The sequence below is a fragment of the Carassius carassius genome, chromosome 31 (genome assembly GCF_963082965.1).
Source record: "Carassius carassius chromosome 31, fCarCar2.1, whole genome shotgun sequence".
In the NCBI taxonomy this organism is placed as follows: domain Eukaryota; kingdom Metazoa; phylum Chordata; class Actinopteri; order Cypriniformes; family Cyprinidae; genus Carassius; species Carassius carassius.
In genome coordinates this window covers 14,768,753-14,785,904 of record NC_081785.1, presented here as the reverse complement: position 1 = coordinate 14,785,904, position 17,152 = coordinate 14,768,753, and the positions used below count along the sequence as shown (strand labels likewise).

The following is a 17,152-nucleotide window of genomic DNA, read 5'->3' as shown; positions in this document are numbered from 1 at the left end:
GGCTATGAAATGCAGAGTGCTTTTTGATCCATAACATAATAAAAACAATATTATCTTGTAATTCATTCAAACAAAAAATGCAGCTTTGCAGATGGATGTAAAGCTGATGGTAAATTCAAAATGCATGATCAAATGGCACAATTATTTGTTCTGCACACTAGAGTGATCTTCCATACACACTTTCCCTCTTTTGGGCAAGTAATAAAAAGTCCCTTACCATTTTCCTCATGTTCATCCTCTTTAAAGCTGATGGATCCTGAGCTGCTGCTTGAACCATCATCTGATGTACATTTATCATCACAGAGTCCAAAGTCTTTATCACTCAGGCCGATGTCATGCTCATTAAGAACGAGCTCTTGCAGACTGCTTGATGACAACTCACTGCTGAGAGATAGTCTGCGTTTGACCACAGGGGTTGAAGAGTCTGAGTCACTCTCCTCCTCCACCTCAAAGTCTAAAGAAATTGCTTGCAAATTAACTGTGTTTGTTGTGCCATTCAGTTGGCCTGACTCAAGTGTCTTTTCTGCATCATAAACCTGTTGAAGCTGAGGTAGGTGCATAATGGGTGGTATAATAAGGGAAAGATTGGGTTTCTTAGATGATATAGGAGGCTTGTGTTTCAGCTGACAACTTTGAGGAGAAGCTGAGGAGTTTGTGCATTGCAGAAGCTCTTGGGAAGATAAAACAGGAGATGTCTCAGAAAGGTGCACTGAAACATTCTGCCCAGTATTTCTGACATGTTCATCTGGGCCAGGAGGTAAAGAACCAGTTGGTACCTCAGGGAAATCTTTTATAAATTTGTTCACTAAATATTCATGTTCAGATGTATTCATGGCATTTTTGGACTGAATAACACAAATGGCAGTCACAGTTTGCTCTGTAGTCTCGCTTTCCAGGGACTTTCCTGAGTTTGTTTCAAAATGCTTGTGTGCTTGGTCATCAAAATCATCAAAACTGACTGCTGTAAAAATATCTTCTATTTGCTTGAGCTTCACAGGCCGTAGCTGCACCATCTGAAGAGCTTTGGCAGTAATTATTGGTCTCCAAGTCTTTTCTTGCTCCCCAGTGTGGTTGATGTTTAGTGCTTTTTCAATTTCCACAGCCTCCTTAGGTGTAAGACATTTCTCTGTGTTCAAAATGGCTGCTGTTTGAAGACTCATCTCAGGTAACGGAGGAGGAGGTGGAGAAGATAGAATGCACAGTGAAGGTTTGGGAGGAAGAAGTGAAGGAGGTGGAGGACTATTTGTACCTTCATTTTTTTTTGACAGAGATTCAAAAACCTTTGGTGGGGAAGGGGGGAAATCAATACAGTCACACTTTTCAGATGTTGTGGATGAATCTGAAAGTGAATTATGTCTTTCTTCCAAGTCAGGTAGAAGAGGAAGAGGTGGGGTTGAGTCTACCATAGCTGCTGTTGGAGAGCAGGAAGCAGGTCTGGTTGATTCACATGATGTAATGGTCATGTTAGGTAGAGGTGGAGGTAGCGGGATGTTTCTGGTGGAATCTGAGGTGTTAGATGACAAGGATGTAGAGGAGGACGACACAGAGGACCGCAGGGAGGACTTTCTTTCGGGCACTTTTGGTTTTGGCCTTCCTGCAGGAGACTTTGCTCTTATTAGAGATGTAACTGGGGTGCCTGTAGTTGGAGTGTTGGACTGACTTGAATAACCACTTGATGGTGACGTCAGACGATGAACCTTGTCTGGTGATGAGGCCAGTTTTGACTGAATCCCACTACTGTTGCAGTGGGACAATAGAGATCCGATGTTGTAGGATGGATTGTCCATGATTACTTGATTTTCCTCAGCACTTGCAGATCTTGTGATGTGGGAGGAGAAACCCTGGTCAGACTGTGGACCTTGGTAATCCATGTAGAAGTCCCACGACTCTGCATAGTCTGAGCGCTGACTGCTGCAATCACTGTGTGTGGGTGTGACCGGACAAACAGAAGCTGGTGCAGACATCCCACTGCTTGTTGCACTTGTGGAGCTCTGGCTTCTGGGTCGGAGTACCCAAGGGTTTTCAAACCCACTGCAGGATGCCTGTTCAGAGCAAGTTGCACTATGAGTTTTTAGGTTAAGCTCTAAGGTCTGCTGGAGGCTGCATATCAACTGCTCACTAAGGACTGAGCCATTTTGGTAAGACTTCCTCTGAGGTTTGCGCCTTAAGGAATCAGTCCTGGCTGGAGGGAGTGGGGGCTTCTTGGCTTTCCGCAGGGAAATGCTGCGAGTCAGGGAGCGGTTGCTGTGAAGACTTGCATGATCCCCTTGACTGTGGTGGTCCCTGCATTCATACAAACTGTGCTTTGCATCTACTGCTTTATTGATGGAGCCATGACTATGTGACTTTAAACCAGAGTCCAGGTGCATGGAGGTGTAGTAACCTTCGTTGTCAACAGAGAACAATGAGCTTGAGTCCGTCTTGCTGGGAGAATGTTCCTCACTGTTGTATTTATGGCTGACAGGTGAGGAGCAACTTGAGGTGACACTGTCCTTTGGAGATACTTCATATGTCCACTGGTCAGTGGTAAGAGTGCTGCAGCTTTGATTGCTGCTCTCTGAGAAGTTGGAATCCCTGCGGACACAGTTATGACTGCCGCAGTTTCTGCAATCAAGTGTGCTGCACTGGGACTCAGTCTCTGTATGGATCCCTGAACAGAGGGAGGTTATGGATTCATAACAAGAGGAGACAGCCGACAACGAGGCATCAGCAGTATTAAGCAACTGGGCTGAAGAATGAGTTAATTGCATCTGGTTATCCTCTGTCCTTCTGTGTCCGTAAAGAATAGAATTCTGTAGTGCACCACTGAGACTGAACAAGCTTGGGCTATTATTTTGGTCAGAGCCTCTGTAATTTGGATTTTCAGCAAGCTTGGGACTGTTTAATGTACTGCTTCTGGAATCGGACAGCATATGCAGTGACGATGAGGAACCATGCTGCATGTCAAACTGGTAGGACAAGGAGCTTGTAGAGCCAGAACCCATCCTGTAGGGGGCGCTGTTGTACTGTGGTTCACAGTGTTGATGTGGGATGTGAGAACCTTGTCCTGGCAAACTGTGAAAGCTCTGACCACTGTCATTAAGCTGAGTGTAGCTAATTTCATTACAGTCACTCATGGTGGAAATGCTGCTTGAGGAGGAGACGCTGGTCATTTGGGCAGCAATTCCATGGCCTTTTTGTGCTCTGATTCTACGTACTGAGGGAGGAACAATCTTTACCTCTTCTGTTTGGCAGCTGGAGTCACGGGTGTCTGAGCGTCTCAGGGTGGAGTTTACAGTTCCCACTCGACTGAGGGTAGAGTACTGATCTGCCACACACATTGAGTCAATTCTGTCATCTTGTACTTTATTTGCTGTAAGAAAATAAGGAATGATAATTATAGATATAAGGTGTTTGTTTGCACTTGATTGTCTTTCGCAATGATTTAATGTATATACTTTTCAAAAAACGACTGTAGTTAAAATATAGTAAATAAATATATAGAACATAGTATAATATAAAAATAATCATTAATTCTGTATAATCAGTAATTCAGCAATTTTATTTATATTTTGCATTAACATGGCAGTCAACTTGGACTACACCAACACCTAGTGACATAAATACAATATCATGCTGAAAAAGAAAACTTTTTAAATTACCAATGCCATTGCACAAATGCTATATTAGCAGTCAGATTAATGCATTTCCACCAACAAAAATGTCCAATAATGGGTAATGGCAGTCCCAAGGAGGTGACACTCAATATAAAATAAAACAGCTTTTAGTAGACTACTGATATGACTGGACAGATTTTTGGTGTGGGGACATATAGTATATTTATTTTATTAAAGTACTCGTATTGAACGTTTTATTACTGAATGCTAAAAAATTACTGAGTGCACCTTTAAAATGTTTGAGAGGGGTGCAAAGTAATATGTATGACTGCAACAATGAATATGAATCATACCTAGTTCAGTTTGGATGCTATCAAGAACTGTTATTGTCTTTCTTCTTTGCACCCTCTTGGGTCTTCGTATTATGGTATCAGTGTTTGCTGCAGAGCGACGGAAACTGGCCTGACGGTCAAAGTTCTCACCTAGAGATGTAAAAATAATAGAAAACCGTTGCTTATTAATGGCGTGCCTCATTCTAAGTCTAGCCACAACACTACACTGCAGTTAGGGATGCACGTAATATCACCAAACAAAATGCATGATACAGAACAATTTATTTTAATGTATTAGTTTTTGTCCATATTGGGTATATATATATATATATATATATATATATATATATATATATATATATATATATATATAATAAGTACCTGTAATGTCGATGGGAATGATAGCAGTGGCCACCGACTGGGCCTGTAGTCTCATCTTCTCCTCAGGAGTGGGCAAAGGTAGACAACTGGTCCAGCTTCTCTGGATGTCCGGGTCATGTTCCAGCAGAGGGGTCTGAGGCGGCATCGAGTACACAAGCTTCTCCTCTTCATTAGGTGACTCTGAAGCCTGGACACAACACAAACAGACTGATTTAATGAGGTCAGACTTCTGTGAATGATAGCCTGGCCAATGCCCAGTGATAGGCATTGTCTGATATTTCGTCATTTCTACTGATAATTCACTTAAGTGCTTTCCATAATGCGCAAAGTAAAAAAGACTCTTGGAGTGCATTTCCATCCAGTAACATCGGGTGAAGGAAATATTTCTCTGAGCAATAAGCCCAGGGGAACCCTGAATAGAGGAGAGCTACTCTCTAAATTATTAATGATAATTTGAGATCAGTGTTACAGTCAGTGTATTCAACCATAATGTGTCTCGATTCTCTTTTATTTTTATTTTTTTATTTTTTTTGGCAAAAAGACAAATTTGATTCTTTTGTTCTGCTTTGCATACCCAGTTCTTACAAATTTGCAAGATTGCTTGAGGGAAATACACAATCTAATTATGTATTAATGTCTAATTTGTGTAATCTGCCATACTCAGTGTCTCTAATTCTTTGAGGTGAAAACACACGGCGGGTGACTAGGACTAGTAGGTTTTCCATGAAGATGCTATAAGGACGTTAGGATTTGAAACCACCCTTCACAAAGCACAGGGCTACCACTGACTAGAAACTGCAGCAAGGGCTGTACCTTTCTTTTCCAAGGTCTCAAATGACAGCAGAGAGAGAGGCAAGACTGTGATAGGCAGTCTAGGACTTTAAACCGCTTGGTGAGAGGAAAGAAAAATTGAAAATAAAAGAACAAAACAACATCAAGTGAAGTGAGACATTACCTTTATTTAGGATTACAGAATGTGGAACAAATATTTTCTAGTTCTACTGATTTATTGTAGTGCTGGACTTCACTGCTAGCATGCATATAGCCACTAGTGGGCAGTGCAAAACAAGTGACCCAAATCATGTGTTCATTTCAAGTATTTAGGAAAAATGCCCTTTGTCCGTTTCATGAATATATAAGTATTTAATAGATTTTATTATAATAAAATATAACAGTTCATCAACAGGATTTTGGTTATGATGTAGTGAAATTGATTTTACATTGCATGACATACTGCATAGCCAAACAAAATAAAAGTTTTTCTTTCTTTTTTTCTAGCAACAGCATGTATTATGTGAATGTAAAGACAAATATTGTGTTAGGTTTACCTTCTTTTTCTTCTCTGTCTTCTCCTCATCCAGTTGCACATTTTCACAAAGGCTGGTTGCAGAGAATGCAGGGCTTTGGGAGTAGTACTGGGAACTGTGGAATCCATCTTTCCTGAGCTTGTCGCACTCTGGAGAGGTAAACATAACCATCCAATCAAATAACAATTTGGGGTGTTAATGAGTATGTAAAGACTATTAAACACAGATCACAGGCCTAGAGCAAGAATTTAAACATCAATGCATGGTTCATTGTTGTGCACAGGCAGTCCAAAGAAATATTTTATTAATCAAATATTTATTCCCCCCCACCCTGTGGAGAACTACATGAAGCAATAAAAACCAAAGGTTAAAAAAAAAACTCTTAGAAAAACACGTTCTTAGTGGAAGGACTCATCAACAGAATTTAAAGAAATTAAACGCATAACTGTCTTTGAGAACAAATGAGAATGATCCTGATAAGCACACTGCAGAGAAGAGATTTCACATAAAGTCTAATGACTCTTGTATCACACTCAGCAAATTACTGAACAACTGCAGAGCCACAGTGTCCTTTTGCCCTCAGTGTAGAGAGGGCAATTACAGAATGAAAGACAGTGGGGTCATCCTCTAGGAATGAAAGAATGATAGATAGAAAGAGTAATACATAGATAGATTTCTGTCCCCTGCAGACAAATAAAAGAGTAGTGTCTATTTTTACTGTAGTTCGCCCTGAAAATGTCAGAACTGACTGTTGGGTTATGGATGGCCTGCAGAAAGGGGGTCTCCACCTCCACCTAATGCCAGTGACATATCTATTTCTTTTCAGCTGATCACCTCCTCTGGCACCTTCACAATGAATGCCTGCTGAGAAACAGTATTAGCTATTCTCTCTCTCCCTTTCTCAATCTCTCTCTTTTTCTCGTTTGTCTTTTTGCAGAGCTCAATGTAATCACCTGATTGTTCTGCAGTAACTCATGATAAGACTTGGCACCTTGTCCAGTGTAGCTTGCAGTTTGCACAAAATGCACAATATCTCAGCTGTTTACTGTCTTATAGTCTATAAAATGTAAGCAAAGCAAAGCTTCAGTCCTACATCCGCTTTCTGTATTTTCACTTAAGTAGGCCTAGTGAGAAAAACTGATTATTTTTTTATGACAAACAAATCCCATTTCAGTCAACTACATGCTGTAAATAAATAAGAATCCCATGTAAAACTCTCTGCTAAACATAAGAATCTGAGTTAAAGATATTAATAATGCATTGAGGATGGTAATAATCTTATATGTATACTCCATATGGCAATAACCAGGTGAATAGACAGTTCAGTAACACAAACCTGCAATGTCAGCAAGCCTGCAAACCACATATATATATTTTTTTATTTATTTTATTTATCCTTTATTTTACCAGGTGATGTCCCATTGAGATAGTCAAATCTCTTTTACAAGGGAGCCCTGGAGCAACAGTACACAAGTTACACAGAATCACAAAAACAGACACAGCAATCAAAACTGATTTACAATACATGTAAAACAATTTAAAATAACATAAAAAAGCTTATTGAAAACATGTGTATTGTTCAAATCTCGATTGTTTAAGTAATTGTTAAAAATGTTTAAGTGGGATAAGAACAGAAAGCTTCAAAACTTTTTGGAGTAAATTCCAACACCAAGGAGCAGCATAACTAAAAGCAGTCTTGCCAAATTCTGTTGTTACACATGGGATATTTAGAGCCAGAATATTAGCGGAGCGAAGATTATAAAGGTGATGATTCCTGGTCAACAAACTAGTAAGATAGTAAATTACCATTAATTGCTTTAAATATATATATGCTAGTAGGAACAGCTTGGCCTGCATTCTAAATGTATATTAATATATATGTCTTCTACATATGCTGGACAGAGGCAAGAGGCTCATTTACAGATCTTTAGAATTTTAAAGCACAGCGAATCATCACTAAAACCAGAAATAAGTTTTGTGTGTCTCATGCTGCATATTATCAGAAGCACATTTATTAAGGAGGCTTATAATATTACTTCACAGCAAGCTAATCAGTAAAAACTCTACTGGAGTCCATAATTATAATTAGCTATGCATTTTGAGCTGTGATTAGCGAGTAGAGGCTAATACAGGTTAATATGTTAGTAGCTCAAAGAGTGAAGGGTAGACAAAGAATGAGACCGAGAGCATGTGTGAGGGATTTAATCCTTAAGAGGACTTTTCACTTTACCACTTCCTAAAAGCAGCTTCGTCACCCATCCAAGAAGAGGTTAAAGGAATAGGTCAAGCAAAAATTTAAGTTCTGCAATCATTTATTCACCTTTAAGTCATTACAAAGTGGTATGACTTTCCTCTGTTGTATGAACATCTAGCAAAACGTCTCATGTTTTACAGATTTGTAATGGCACGAGGGTGAAGGTATCAATGAATGATAGTAACTGATTGTTGCAAGGTTACCAATCAGTTATCAAAATCTATATTTCCAATAAAAATTGATTGTTGTACAGCTGCAGTGACTGCAGTCGACTCTTAATTGCCACATTGTGATTCATAGAGTGAGAGGAAAAACATTAAAAAGATGTGATGTGGGCAGTCAATGAATGCAAACTATATTTTATATATATATGGTGGTGGTGTTAGCGTAGTGGATAAGACGCATGCCTGTGGTGTGGGAGACCCGGGTTCGAATCCACTGTGAGACACCAATGTGTCCCTGAGCAAGACACTTAACCCCTAGTTGCTCCAGAGGCGTGCGACCTCTGACATATATAACAATTGTAAGTCGCTTTGGATAAAAAGCGTCAGCTAAAATGAATAAATGTAAATATATATATTCACAATTCACAATTCACAATTGTAACAAATAGACAGAAAACAGACATGACCCTGCCAAAGCTCACTGGGAAAAAAGGGGGAAACAGACATTTGGTGTGCCACCTGCTGCCCCTGCTGGAGCCAAAACATCTCACAAGCACACACTGGTACATTAGCATTCCAGAGCACCTCTGAGGACTAGTTATTAATGCAATCGCAAGGTCAAATGGAAAATTTAAGAGAAGTCATCAAAGTAAAATGTATCTGGTTTCCATATACAGAGGAAAGTGATGTTGTTCACTGGTATAGGATAATATACCCAAGTGCAGCAGAAGGTCAAATGACAAGGACATATGCCATTAGGCTCTACTGAAGCTGGTTGGGGAAGGTTTTTTAAAATCCCTGCGGGGAGTGTATTGATACAAGGTAACATGAACCAAAAAACAGGCAAAGACACAAAACCAGGAAGATTCAGAAACAGAGAGTGTAAAGTCGACAGAAAACATCATTCATGATCCATTTTACTTCCATTATGACAAATATTTTCAAGTGGAACTAATGGACATAGACGTGCTCATGAGCATGGTGGTACTTCATGGAATCCTTTGGTAATTTTTTCATATTTTTAACTACTACTTAAAACATCTCTCAAAAATTGTGTGTCTAATTTTGTGGAGGACATGCTTTTGTTTTAAAGTATAATAAAGACAATTTGTGGTCTGCGGTCCTGTGCAAGAAGTCAGATTGCATTTGAAAGTGAAAAATGACCATTTCCGGCCGACCCTCATTTTTGGATGCTGAGAGTCATGTTCACCCCTTGAAAACAGATCAGTGTATCCTAACTGCTTCTTTTTCAAATTTATTGTTACTATTATCAAAACCTTTATTAAATTAACATTAACTGGTAATAAGTTGGCTTTCAGAAGATGTTTTAAATGTTTCATTACAGTAGTCTAAAACAGTGGTTTTCAGTCCACAACAGTGTATATTTTGTATATCTTTATTAAAACACTTGATTCAGATAATCAGCTCATCAGAACTTAGCTAATAACAGGTAAACATTACATGATTTTAGGCCAGATTTTCACTTGCCGACATGTTTTTTCTTGGAGATCACAGATGAAAGCCCAAAATCTGAGGCAAATCTGTTCTCCTTCATGTGAGTGACATTCACGTTGTATGTATTATCAAAGACGCGATCTGAGTGAAGCACCAATGCATTGGGTATGCCTGAGAAATATTTAGCAGGTTAAATATCTGGACCTGTCTGCAAGTGTTGCATTGTGAAAAGTGTTTTGGTTGGAGATGACATCGGTGACAACCTACAGCTACAGCCAGTTAGATACAGGACAATGCGTTTATGCGTGTATCTTGTGTATCCGTTTTGTAAAAGAGACAGAATTGTCTGGGATTCTTCCTAGTGAAATACTGCGTAGTGTATAACCCCCAGTCATTGATCCATCATGTAATGTGCAATCCACAGCAACTTTATGATACCCAAACAGCCTTGATCTGACAACCGTGTAGTATATGAGTGGCATAAGAGAGACATACAAGATGTGCAGTGCTATGGGTCTGCAGGACCAGGATTACAAAACACTTTTGTAATTTTGTGGAGTTGAAGCAGGGTTATAACATTTGCATCTCAGGCAGTATACTGTCAAAAATACTCTGCTTCATTACAGGGTAAAATGGTTGTGCAAGGGAACTTTCTGCACAGTGGAATGTTATCTTCATTATAATGGTCAGTGGGTCTGTAACAGAGAAATCACATATTCTTCTGCAAGGCATTTTGTAGTTGCTGATTATATGAAGCAATTATGCTGAATCTTCTAATCTTCTAATGAATCCCTGATTGTACTGTTGAGATTATAATTGTGTTTTGCCTTTTTTTTTTAAAGAGAAAAAGTAGTGTAGTTCTTGTCTCTGACCTCTGAGGACTGTTTTCAGGTTGACTTTGGCCTGACGGTGAAGGTCCTCGACACAGGCTGGTCTGGATCCTGGCAGGAAGACATTCTCCTGTTGGTGCCAGGGGGCTGTGTAGTGCACCGACCACTTGCTCTCCTCATCTAGACTGGACACCGCTATAAGAAACAAGGACACATTACATTTCCACATGTTTAAAGGAAGAAGGTCAGTGGTTTCTGTAAAAGTGCATTGCAGCTGCTTAGGTTTAGACTGATGAAAATGGTATATATGCCAAATTAAAGTACACTAAACTTGTGTTGCTCTAACCAGCTTTGACTAGAAATGAGCTTCCATTTATTGTCCAGGTTGGTTTATTCTCATTAGACTATGGGCAGGAAGTTCTTTGTAGGGAAGCTACAATAGTTGACCATGAAAATGTTGGTTCAGATAGTTTAGACACCCATTATATGTGACCAGAAATGTGCGTCTTTTCAATGTAAAAACCTGAGTAACACTGTCTTTTAGGTCTATTTAGGGGTGCATGTACCGTACAGGTACCTTTCTGGTAATAGTGTGTGACGAGTGGGGCGGGGCCGAGGGACATGGGAGCGAGGCCGGGGGAGTGATTGGAGATGAACTACACCTGTTCGTCCCACCGGTCTCGAGGCCCATGGAGGAGATGGAAGGATATAAAACTGGAGCGACGACAGTGAAGGACGAGAGAGGACCAGGCCTGGGCTTTTAGTTGTGTTTTGGTTTTTATTTTATGCGCACCAGTCGTCCGTGAGGGGCTGGTGCGCTGTTTTGTGTTTATTTTGTTATTAAAATGTTTTTGATTGTCCGCCGGTTCCCGCCTCCTTCTTCCGGATGAATATGAAGGTTGATATCGTTACATAGTGATATTTGATATTTAGATTTACATATAAATTACCTTTGACATCATTTAACACTCAAATTAACCTTCAGTAAATACTAATACATTAGTATTCAGTAGGGCTGCTCCGATCACGATCGGCCGATCGTTATGCACATCTCGTCAGTAAAGCCAGTTCTCTAATCAGCGGTAAATTCCCTCAGTTGCGTGATTTCACATAGAGCAGCTGTTACTACACGGAGCCATTGTTAACTGAGAAGATGCGCAAATCCACTTCATTTTCATTATTTGCGCATCTTCTCAGTTATATTCTCAGTTATATTCACTACTCAAATATTCAAAATAACACTACAGCGCTAAATAGCACACACACACACACCTCACAACATCAATACAAAATAAATACACTTCGAAAGGGTAACACTCAAAAATAAGACAACAGAACTGAGTGTGGCCAGCAGAGGGGAGGGACTCAATGAGCACCTGTGAATTGTTAGCTGTGATAGGCTCAATAATTTTACATGAAGCAACCAATAGTAGCCCGAAACCAAACATCTATACTGTCACATCAGCATGAGGAGATATGATTCAGACAGAAAGAAAAACTCTGCCTGTGGCTGCCGCCGCTGGGTACACGAGATTTGGGAGCTGCAGTCATGTGTGGTCTCTTAGGCTCCCTCAGAGAGAACAGATTAAAAAAATGTACGAGGGGCTGGACCAATCTAACACTTCTGCACCACTGCGTCCAAAGACACTGAAGACATACTTGTCTCTGGCTGGTGCCTTGACAACCCACATTAAACAATCGATTATACCAAGGCCCTCTGGGTAAGATTAACCAGGTCAGTCTTATCAATGCGTTTTTTCCATACAAAATGTATGTCAGTGATTAGAGTTTCCTCAAGTGCAAGAGTTCATAGGAGAGTACTAGGTCATGAGCTCAAAACACATGACGGTAGGATTCACTAGTCTACCAAAACATCAATGGCTCTGTTGTAAAATTCAATTCAAATGTGTAAACAAGTGCAGTACAGTTGTAATCTAAACTTAGATGTGCATTTACAACATGTATCAATATTGAGTTTTTATAGTAATATAATAATATAATAATATTGATATATTTTTATAATTATTACATATAATTAAAATATCCATAATATATAATTTAAATGATAAATAACTTATTATTATAGAATTTACACACACACTTACGTGTATACATATAATTTGAATCATTTGGTGAACACTTAAGGTAGAATATATTAAAAATGAACGAAATGGGGCATCTGAGCACTACACCACCAATAAAATGCACTTAAAGTTGCAGAACAAGGTCACTATAAAGAGATCAGTGCCATGCTATAAAAGGAAACTCGCAAACAAATGTAGCACAGTGCTCCGGATCAGATGCATGCAACCCACAGCAGCAGTGATGAATAACCTCACACCCCAAACTACTTCAGTCTACTTGACCTTGAGCTACACAAGCAATAAGATAAACCAGAATGGGCACAGTACATGATGAGAGGAGCTTACCCTTCTTTTTGAAGTACTTAATGACAGATTTAAAAGTGGTCGCGATGAACACCATTGTGATGGGTGATCGATCCTCTGAGAGATGTGCGCGTAAGGATGTATTAGTCTACCATCGGAGAAAGTGAATGTGAGAAAGAGAAAGGAGGGAAACCAGCCACTAACCATACAACACTCTCTCTTTACTCATTTTACGCTGACTGGCACAGCATTCAACACTCCCCCTCCTCTTCTATCTCTCTCTCACTTTCTCTCTTACTCTCTCTCACACACATTAGCCCACCCCAGAGGATATTCAGTTGCTGTTTGAGTTGTACTCTCTCTCTCTCTGCATCCACCTTCCTCTGCTCATCAATTGTGCATCTCTCCTCCCCTCATGTCTCTAGCCATAGAGCATGTCTCTCTGTCGCATTGCATAGGTTTAAGTCTCTCTCACCTTGCCTTTACAGCTGTGGAGGTATAACCAACTTGGATCTGTGCCATTCACTATGGATCACTGACAATCAGCCTATTGTGTTTCTCTACACTGCTGCAGCCCCTGCCACTCCTCCTTTCACTCTTTTTTTTCTTTTGAGCTGGGGGGCCCAGGACGAGTTTGAAAAGGATCTTAGAACATTCAGCAGAGATTAAGGTGGTGGTCACCCACCAGGCTCCTATTTAGGGGCTCACTGCTGCAGTATTTCATTAGTGTCGAAGCAAGTGTTATTTTTCTTCCTCGCTCTCCTTTTTTCCCCCTTTTCTAATAAACTGTGAATGGCCATTCAGCATTTTAAGGTTACACATAAGGTTGGTCAGAACTGAATTTAGATTCAGTGCACATGACTGACAGCTGTGAGTTTGTGATATCAGTGTATGTCTTTGATATTGTCATGAGCCTTTGGACCAGAGGAGACATAGTGAGTAGTATTCAGACCTTCAAGTTGGGTTTCTTGAGAAAAGAAGATTTAAATCTGATATTTACCAAGCCTGGAGTGCCAGTCAGTCAGTAGTTCTGTAAATGAGAGCCCTCTGTTCATCATAGCACACTCACCTGACACACAGATGGCCATGATGCATTGACACTGATCCAACATGGTGACCATCATATAGAGCGTGACGACCACTCAGTAGCACAGCAAATGTCACTCCCTGATTTTATGCACTTTGAATAAGAACTGGCTACAAAAATCTGAAGTATGCTGTATTAGTTTGTTAGAGTGATTTTACAGCAGTATTAAAAAAATGTTAATTGCCCCTTCTCCACTTAAAAACAGATTTGGTAGATCCACTTATGTCAAATTCTAATTTACTGATAGCTTTCCCAATAGACCATTTTGATTTGGGGTGAATTTAAGTAAATATTGTGCAAGATGTATTTCTAAATTGCAGCTTTATGTACTTTTCATCTGTAACATTGGAACAAATTTAATGAATCTGGTTTAGGTTCTGGTTCCACTCAAAAAAATCTAGTTCTTGCAAACGGTGTGTTTAAAAGTCACAATGAAACATCTTAGTCAAACAGATTATTGAGAAAAAAAACATCAAATTTTTGTATACGTCACCAGGGAGAAGTCTGTTTCACCAGAAGAGCGAAGAATGTTTATTTTTTTCAACTTTAATTTTCACGCTGATTTTTAAATGACCCTTCACTGTCTTTTAAAGGCAATTACATATTAAACAACAAAAAATAACAAAAGCAAAAAATAAATAACATTTCTTAATGTAATGCGCTGTATATAAAGTAACTGTTTTGCGGTACCACCAGAGCACAGTCAGAATATTTTAATAAAGTGTTCTGTCTGCATTGGCCAAAGAATGTGCATGAACAAACTGTTAACTGAACTAAACATCATTTGGCTCCAATATTTAAAAAAACTGACATCTCTGTTACTTACACTTGTTGTAGCTACTGCTTCTAGAGCTGCTTTGTTTGTCTTTTTCCTGGTTGATGTTGTGTATTCCGTTGGCTTACCCTGGCTAAGGGCACACTAATAATGAGATTGGGGTACAGCCACCTAAAATGCAAAAAAACTTTCTGCCTGACTGAACGTATTTAGAGGTTTCCAGCACTACCAGTCCTGAAACACATATTGTATATAAACAGACAGAAGCTCTAGCACTCCTCCCCATGTCCCAGACAAACCATTAACTGAAGAAGACAAACTTATCCATGTAAAGCAGCTGGAGGGCCAACATAAATGCCTATTAAACACTAGCCTGAAGAGATGTACAACAGCTAAATTAATAATCCTCACATAATACAATATTGTTTTTCACTCACCTTTATACCTTGCACCACTATACAAACCATAGTCCAGTTGGGATTTTAATGCTGATACAATAGAGATGAATAGGACTATAATGAGACAGATTGGGGATTGTGAACAAAACTCCGGCAGTGTGTGGACTCCCTCAAAGACGTCTCAGCCATTGTGTGTCATAGTGTGAAAATGCCAGACAGACAGAAAAACGTAGTATACCACAAAAGACAGGAAGGAAAAGGAGGAAAGCACTTGAACTTTAATGAGGAATGGGTTCATAGGGTTTAATCTGTATGTATAATGTATAAGGAATTAAAAACTAGCTCAAATGTGCAAGTGCATCATGCACTTTTTGTTTCTTTGTTTCTGAAGGGGAAATCTGCGGCAGTTCTGGCTGCCAGTTGATATCCAAATGAAAGATAAGACATGACTAAAGAACTAAAAAACTTTTTTTCTCTCTATCCCTCATTTATTACAAAGTTAGATTTTTATCCAATATACACTGGTTAGATGTTTCATAAAAATAAATATTTAAAATAAATAAGTTATCATTTTGACAATTTTTTTGATATTGGTGCATCCCTATTTAAAATACTGTACATTTGCTGCATTTAACTTTTGCATTCTTTGCACTGGAGATCAGCAGAGCAAAATTCTCAGTATTTTTTTTTCTAAGTCACAAAGGATTTATTATTATTAACTATGAAATCTCCAATCAGAATCTTCCATCTTAATGTTTATTCCATTTCCTCTGATTGAACAGTCTTAACAAATGCAAATAATATTCAATGCAATCACTCTCATATTCATGTATTCGTAAGAAAGATAATAGTAGTTGAAAAGGTTAGGCTGTTATATGTCACCTTTAATCAAACAGCCATCACACCTGACAGCAAAAACATGGATGATTAGAGAGAATCCAAAAAAAGAGTCCCCTAGCAACAGTAGAGGTAAGAGAGGGTACTTCAGTGAGTGAGTGAGTCACGTGAGCCCACACCTGCACAACAGACTTTATCATTCGTCCTGCATGCTGTGTTTCACACAGTGGACCCACTCAGTCCAGTGTCTGCAGTCACTGGGTTAACAGCCTCTGCCCTCATATCGCTGGTGAAAACAAACATGCAGGACAACTGGACAGATTTACAAGTATAAATCAGAGGAGCAGTCAATATGTACTGATCACAATGTGAAATGCTGCTTACAGAATGTATCGTAATCCAGATACTTCCTGAAAACAGGTTTTATGAATCAGCTATTTCATCTAGTATCACATTATACAACGTACAGATGGACATAATATTAAAAAAAACTATTAGGAAATAAAAATATACCATAATTCCCACTGGCTATAAGCAAATGACAGACAAGCGAACATTAATGATAATTTACCTCAAGCTCGTGGTTTATTGAGATGTGTGATTACTATAAATATAAACATTCTTAAATTAAGATTACTTGAGAAACAAAATGATTTAAGATATTAAGTCTTGTTGTTTTTTGTTTTTAATTAAGTTAATTGTTGCCTGTGGGGTCTGAAAAGAAATCTTGTTTTCCCTTTGAATTAAGTTTATTTTTCCGACCTCAGTGGCAGATTTCTTTTCAAGCATATTATATTTGATAGATTCTTCAGGAAACCCAACTTAATATCTTAAGTCATTTTTATTCTATAGTAATTGTATCTTAATTTAAGAATGTTTAGACATTTCTAATGGAAAACAAGATAAAATTTAAAGTATGCAATTTTCAGGCAACACCCAGGGCACCCTAGTAACTGCATAGGAACGCTCCGAAAACCTTCTGAGTCTGTATGAGGCTCAAGCTCTTTCTCTGGTTATTACACACAACAAAAGCCCATGTTCCTGACTTTTACATGACCTGGTTATAGTTACTAGGGTAGCTGTGTGTGAATTTGGTGAAAACAAATCCATCAAGGGTTTGGGAGGGCTCTACATCTTGGCTCAATTCTAAATCAACGATACCCACACACAATATGTCTGAGTGAGGCATTTTCAAAGGCACTTGATGTGTTAATGCTTCTTAGTTTCTATTGAAAGCAATATGTGAATTGACTTACACTTCAAGATTCAGACATTTGCTGTGTTGATCAAAGACCATATTATGTAATCGACTGAAGCAAAGAGGCTTTCTGTGGTCATTTGATAGCAAG

General features: G+C 38.9%; 1 protein-coding gene across 10 annotated transcripts in view; it reads right to left on the bottom strand.

Annotated features, from left to right (window-relative positions):
- Positions 1 to 17,152, bottom strand: part of LOC132111616 (NHS-like protein 1) — a 48,067-nt gene that overhangs the window by 3,796 nt on the left and 27,119 nt on the right. For 6 of the 10 annotated variants that reach the window (XM_059519073.1, XM_059519076.1, XM_059519078.1 and 3 more), the window contains exons 2-7: positions 10,362 to 10,514; positions 5,638 to 5,765; positions 5,123 to 5,197; positions 4,310 to 4,496; positions 3,950 to 4,078; positions 218 to 3,352 (exon numbers count right to left, since the gene is read on the bottom strand). In XM_059519073.1, the coding sequence (XP_059375056.1) occupies positions 218 to 3,352; positions 3,950 to 4,078; positions 4,310 to 4,496; positions 5,123 to 5,197; positions 5,638 to 5,765; positions 10,362 to 10,514 (3,807 nt within the window). Of the gene's footprint in view, positions 1 to 217; positions 3,353 to 3,949; positions 4,079 to 4,309; positions 4,497 to 5,122; positions 5,198 to 5,637; positions 5,766 to 10,361; positions 10,515 to 12,748; positions 12,959 to 17,152 lie in introns of those variants that run through there. The other 4 variants (XM_059519075.1, XM_059519074.1, XM_059519077.1 and 1 more) reach the window with 3 other exon arrangements.